Genomic DNA, 6,686 nt, shown 5'->3' on the forward strand with positions numbered 1-6,686 from the left:
GTCCGTTTGCCTATGTTTCATGTATGTAGTTTACTACTTTATTGATTGTTTGCTTCTGTGCTTGTTTAAGATTACCTTAATTTCAGATTTAGGAAGGGAGACTTTAGAGAAGCCATCCCCGCCACATAACATAATCATATTCTTGTTACATTCAACCATTGAATTATTACTGTTAATCACAAATCACTACTCAAAATATCCATCTTGTTAAGTGTTAATTCCTTCAAAAGCTGGAATAAGTTCCTGTGGTTGCCAGAAGGGCCTGAGGTTCCTCTGTAACAGTTACATGTTCACAAACCAGAAAATTTTCCACAATTTCTGTTGAGGAAACTTACATAACTGTTACATATTGAATATGCCAGTTGGTCCATGGGCAACGCTATAATCAAAACCATTTATTTCCAAGTGTTTTAATCTTAGCTTTTTTATTTATATACATAAAGGTGGGTGAAATATACGTGGCCGAACCTAACAAATCTATTGAGAATCTATAATCAATTCCAAAAACTTTGGAACTAAAACTTAGTTATTATTGTTGTTGTTATACAAGAATAATGAAGACTTAAAACACTTGAAAATACATGATTAACTAAGAGCCTTGGAGTTTAACTAGCACTTTCTTGTGTTTTCAAAGAAAACATCTAGGATTCAAATCTCCTGTTCCCCTTTGTTGTAACTAATTATCCAAAAATAAAAAGATGAGATAATACATGATTATGATCATAAGGGTTACCATACCCTCAAAAGACATAGAGGTAGCACAAATTTCCCCCTAAAACATAATTAAATGGGATATATGTGTACTAGAATTGTATATATAATGTACAGTCACTACAGTGCCTCCTAGGGCAGAGGCCTTTTGAAGTCAAAAAAGTTCTACAAGTTAACCTGTGAACCAGGATGTATATATGCTGTACATTGCCTCCTAGGACAGACCTTTGAAATCATGAATTCTACAAGTAATTGGTTTACAAAGATCATGACTGAAGAGATTCTAACAGCCGAATAAACCTTCACATAAAAAACTGAGACATAATCTACTAGGTGCCTCAAGGTAATCCTACTCCTAAAATCGTCCATGATCATTCAATGGACATTAGCCTCTTAAGCATCACCATGAGGCTCCTCATCTTCTGGATCAATGGGTACTTCATATCGAGGCCTGTTGTATTTCTCGCGCAGTTGCTTGATTGGGATGAAATCTCCAGCTGAGTCCATCCCGTAGAATAAAAAGGAAATATAGGGATGATCAAACCTGCCCTGTACATGGTTAAGAGCAGAAGAACAGAATCAAGAATTATAGCAGGAGCTGCTAATCATGTTCTTCAGTAATGTTCTATACACACCCAAAAAGTTTCATTAGAAAAGGAAAAAGAAAAAAAAGAGGAGGGGACGATCACCGTATCTGCTTTCTCTAGGGCTAATAGATTCTCCTCAGGTACTGCAACAAGAAAAACCATTCCACATGTTCATCAGGGCGTTTGAAAGGCAGCCAGTAAAACCTCATATAAAATAATTTTGGATGAGTAGTTAAACAAGCAGATGTAAATTACCATAAGCCACCAGTAGATTAGGGTCTGCATGCACATCAACCAAAACCTGGAAAACAATAAAAAGAACATAATTGGAAACAATTATTTGAGCAATGGCGACTCATTTACCTAGCCAAAAAAAAGAAGCAAATGAAATGAGCTAAACACTCCAAAATGGTGAAAACTTTTGGAGAATAGTCAATATATTAAACTTCCCACATCCTTCCATGAATTCATGTAATTAAGGTAAGGAACAAACTCTCCATATGATCTCAGAAAGATTTATTCATTTCTAAAATGGACCAAGTAGGCCTCTACACAATCCCCTCCCCCTTCCCCACAATGACAAAAGGAAAAATTATGTGAAATCATGTTTAGAAACTAACAAAAAAAATCTACAAATAATACTGAATATGAAAACAAACCTCCCAACTTTGAACATGTTTTAAAAAAAGGGTAAGACTAGTTAAACCTGGTAAAATGGCTGACTGGAACCCTGAGACAACTTATCAACTTGGGCAATCTCCCTCCATGAACTTGATTCACAGCATACAGGATCCATTCCACAAATTACAGCACAATAGCCTGAACACATAATACGAGTCCTTAGTAACAAAGACAACCAGAGAAGGTCACAAGAAGGAGATTGTTCACTCATCAAAATGCAACGAGTAAACTTCTGATTCTACTGATTTTACTTCAACTCTTTTGGGGTTCTCTACAGTTTAGGGATAGTATAAGGCAGTTTAATATAATTTCCTTGTAAAACTCCACTATCATGACATTCTTTAAACTTAATCTGCTCACAGCAAAAGTGAAAGACGATAACCAAGAAAAATAAATAAATTCTCTTTCTGACATGTTATTTGAGATTGAACCTTATGCTGGAATCAAACTAATGAAAGCTAAGATAATGTTGTCAAGTGCATTATATTTGTGTACCAAAAATTTTATGCCTCACTTTCTGCCCCAAACGAAATGAATATTGAGCATTTTCATATGCCAGAGCCTTTGCTGATGCTGCCAAGGACTCTGCCTCAAGTTTTGAAATTTCATCCCGTAAGTTAGCTGCCAAAGCATAATCCTCACTCTCAATTGCACTCTGCAAGTCTGCACTGCAAGGAAAGAAGCAAAAGGTGCTCTAATTTAATCTCAAAGTTGATACACTATGGCACAAGACAAAGAGGATGAAAAGAGGGGGAAGACACATATTAGCAACTTCATTACAGAATTTCTAAAATAAACTTAAGCAGATGCTAGGAGGAGACAGAGAAGGACTCACCGTAAGCGTATGATACTTATAGCCTTATCTTGAGCTTCACTCTTTGAAGATGAGCCCCTTTTTGCTTCTTGCTGCCTCATGACCTCTGCTTCAACCTTCCAAGAGAAAGACTTAATAAGAAGGCTGGAAATCATTTGATGCATCAAAACAAGGAGGCTTCTACAACGGACATGGAAACAAATTAGTCCAGGAAATTATACACATAATCATGGTCTTAAACTCTGTAAATACAAAAGGTTGCAGTGCCAACAATCCTCTTTAACAACACAACCATAGTGTAATCATGTGTTTCTATAAAAAGAAATAAATGTAGCTGCTAGTGCATGTGTGTATAAACTTATTGAATTTCAAACAAAAATTACTGGCAAAACTATTGAACAATATACAATGCCCCTGAACAAGTCTTTGAAACAAACTCCCAATTTAATATGTCCTCTTGCTTATCTTACATAAAAAGCAGGAAGAGAGGACTGACTAACCTCAGTCATCTTGTTTCTCAGTTGTTGTGCAATTTCATACTGCTCCAAATTTAGAGCGTACTGCCATGTGTGTATTCCAAACCAAGAAAAAAAAAAAAAGGCTTGTTAGCACAATAAAACTACAATATATATGTACATCAGTCATACATATAAAAATAAAAACTTAAAAAATCGCCTCCCAAACCTGTACTCGAGTTGCCAAGTCCAGCTGGAAAAAGAAGATCAATATATCCTCATTAGCACTCTCACTACGCTCACAGCTTGCTTCCAATCCTTGGCCACCTCCTTTAAACAGCCATCCAGCTTCAACTCTAAAATTCCTTTGTCTTAATATATTGGGATTACTTGTTAAGAACAAACGTTGCATGCACTGATGCCAGATGTGATGTCTATCAGTTGCAGATGTTATTTGACCTCTCTTCATTAGTTTGAAATGCTTTCTCCATGAAGGGGTTGATCCATAAACCCCACTACTACAAGAGGTTGTAAGAGTGCTTAATGACAGACCTTGTGCCATTTCCACCATACAATGAAGTATCCTTTTCAAGAAAAACTACTTTTATTTTCCCACCCTTTCGTTCAATAACCGCAGCATCTGCAATCAGACAAAAAGGTATATTTGGAATCGACCTACATAGGTAGCCTATCATTGGAACATCCAATCAAACTGAAAACATAAATGTTGCATTTAAATCCTAATAAGCCCATCAAACATCAAATCACCCAAGAATATAATGTATAAAAAGCAAAAACTTGTACGTATGAATAAGGCAACTTTAAAATCAGTAATAGTTAAACACTCTGTCACTAAGACAGAACTTTGAAGTATCTCCTTATTCATTTATTTATTGTTAAATGCAGAATAAAATTACGAATCTGAGGCATTCATACAACAACCAACAAGTCTTAGTTCAAATTTTGGTGTCTGCAATGATCTTCAACAGACTAATCAGGGAATCTAACACATTCATACACATGCGCATAAAACTTCAAGATAGATTCACTTTGATATATTAATCAAGTTACATGCACAAACAAGACTGGGTTATTCATTTCTTTTATTTTTTATCTTTAGAAAAACAGTTTTATTTCAACTTAATAGCTAGGTCACAAACTATACAAAAAGGCACCAATTGTATAAGCTGAAGCAAAGCTCAAACTTTTCATTATCAAAATTCATCCATCCCAATGATAAGGTATGTCCAGTTACCTTGTCACCCAATCTACTTGCAATATATAACATTATCTACATAATGGATCCCATATTACAAAACTACCAACAAGTCTAATTATATAATTTATAAAAATCTATACATGCCAACAAGAACAAACTCAAATGACACATTCTTCTCTTGTAAGAGAAATATACCAATAATTATCTTATTATGCATCAGATATATACATCTTCCCTCTCACATTGTGTAGACCCCAAAGCCCTTACCTTCTTGTGTGTGTATATATATGTATAGCCAAAAAAAGAACACAAGCCCAAAAATAAGCTAAGTATAAGCTAATCACATATGTAGTTCATTTTTTGTTTGTGGGTAATTAAGTATAAGCTAATCACATATATAGTTCATTTTTTGTTTGTGGGTAAGTAAGTATAAGCTAAGTACATATGATAGAACACTTTATTTGCATAAAATCTTTCTGGGTTTTACTGCCCCTCCTCAAATACATTTTTCAAAGGTTAAATCCTGGAATTCATTCATTGTCTTGCTGCTAGGACAAACAAACATGGAAAAGAACTAGAATTTGGAAATTATGAAAACCAAAAAAAAAAAAAATCATAGTAAATTGGATTCATGAATCGAGACAACTAAATAAATCAAGAAAGTATCGATATTTAAGTAATGATTGGAGAAGTCACCGGAATGATGGTCACCGGAGAAGCTTGGAAAGGCTGGCAAACCGAGAAAAGACCCAAGTTTTGTCTTGTCCTCACAAAAATTTTGCACACTATTGCAACTAGTACAGAAAACAAAAATTGATAAGAGTTTTTTCTTTGGTGGGTAGAGATTTGACACGTGGGATGCAAATTGCCAAACATGCGGTATTTTTTTTTTAAATATTTATTTTGTTGGAAAAATAAATAAATTTATTGATGCAAGAGGAGCCCATGGGCCTGGTTCATCTACCATTTTGCCTAGAAATATGGGCTGCCTTAAAAATTTGGATAGGAAGATTAGAGATGGAAAAGGCCTAATAGTATTACGAAAGGGGTGTCCATGAAGTGATTGAAGAATTTTGATTTGACATGATAATATTTAGAGATCATAGTAAATGAGGGTAATTAGGAGATAGTTTGATACTTATGTGATTGTCAGTATCTGTTACTCATTGTATGAGTTGAGAGAATTTCCGAGTCAATGATTAAGAGGAAATGGGAGAGGGGATTTTCCATATGGATTAAAATCTAGGACTCTAAATAAATCGGGCTATTCATAAATAATTCGGGCTTGACTCAAAAAAGAAAAAAGTCGTTTATGTTCATCTATTAAGTAAATGAGTCAAGTTCAAGTATAAGTTTAGGCTTGATTAAGCAAATCAAACTCTAACCCTAACATAATCATGTGCTCATATGAACAATGTCATGAATATGAGACTTATATTGTCTAAGTTTGTATGTGGCTTGCAATCAAACTATAACAATGTTTCTTTCAAAAAAAAAAACTATATCAAAGTATTGTAGCTTGCAATCCACTTAGATATCACATGGTGAATGAGAGAGTTTACAGGATTGAAAGGAATGTTTTATAGCCCACTCAAAGTCAAAAGCCCAATTCTCCCACCCTTGAAATAAAAAACCCCAAAACCTCTACACAGCACAGCCCAATCCAAAAGAAACAAACATGGAACTCATCAGCTAAAACCTTTCAAAATTACAAAAGGACCCCTAAACTTTTTCCAAATTACATTTTTGCTCCCAAGTTTTTCAAAATTACATTTTTTCCCTAAGGTCAAATTTCTAATTCTACCTATTTGATTTAATTCTTGATTTAAACTAGGAGAAGGCTTGTGCTGAGTGTACTGAGTTTGGTATGATTGATGACTACATCGAAACTTGTCCATCACTGTGTTCGCAATAGAGTACAACAATATGGTGCTAATAACTTTACATTATCACAGAATTTTAGGAAAAAAATGGGCAAATGCCCCTTTCAAAAAAAAAATCCAGCATTTTGCCCCATTTCCTAAATTAATTAGGGAAATGCCCCTCTTTTGAAACTCATTTTTCTCAAAATTGAGTTATAAAAAAAAAAAAAAAAAAAATTGTAACCCTATAGTGGCGTTTTAAGGAGCCTATAGTGATATTTTAAAGACCTATAATAGAGTTTTGTAACTCGATCTCCATGAAGTTGAGTTAAATGCAATTTTTTTTTTTTTTGTGCC

At 34.4% G+C, this 6,686-nt stretch overlaps 1 protein-coding gene across 1 annotated transcript; it reads right to left on the bottom strand.

Annotated features, from left to right (window-relative positions):
• Positions 1-699: 699 nt before the first annotated feature.
• LOC115978858 (clp protease adapter protein ClpF, chloroplastic) lies at positions 700-5,274 on the bottom strand. The gene is made up of 9 exons (XM_031100735.1): positions 5,164-5,274; positions 3,478-3,888; positions 3,294-3,353; positions 2,815-2,909; positions 2,475-2,647; positions 2,005-2,117; positions 1,554-1,599; positions 1,401-1,441; positions 700-1,260 (listed from the first exon to the last, which is right to left on the bottom strand). Exons 2-9 carry the CDS (start codon positions 3,817-3,819, stop codon positions 1,105-1,107), a joined length of 1,026 nt encoding a protein of 341 aa, XP_030956595.1. The 5' UTR covers positions 3,820-3,888; positions 5,164-5,274; the 3' UTR covers positions 700-1,104.
• Between the last annotated feature and the right edge of the window lie 1,412 nt (positions 5,275-6,686).

This window comes from Quercus lobata, chromosome 3, assembly GCF_001633185.2.
Source record: "Quercus lobata isolate SW786 chromosome 3, ValleyOak3.0 Primary Assembly, whole genome shotgun sequence".
In the NCBI taxonomy this organism is placed as follows: domain Eukaryota; kingdom Viridiplantae; phylum Streptophyta; class Magnoliopsida; order Fagales; family Fagaceae; genus Quercus; species Quercus lobata.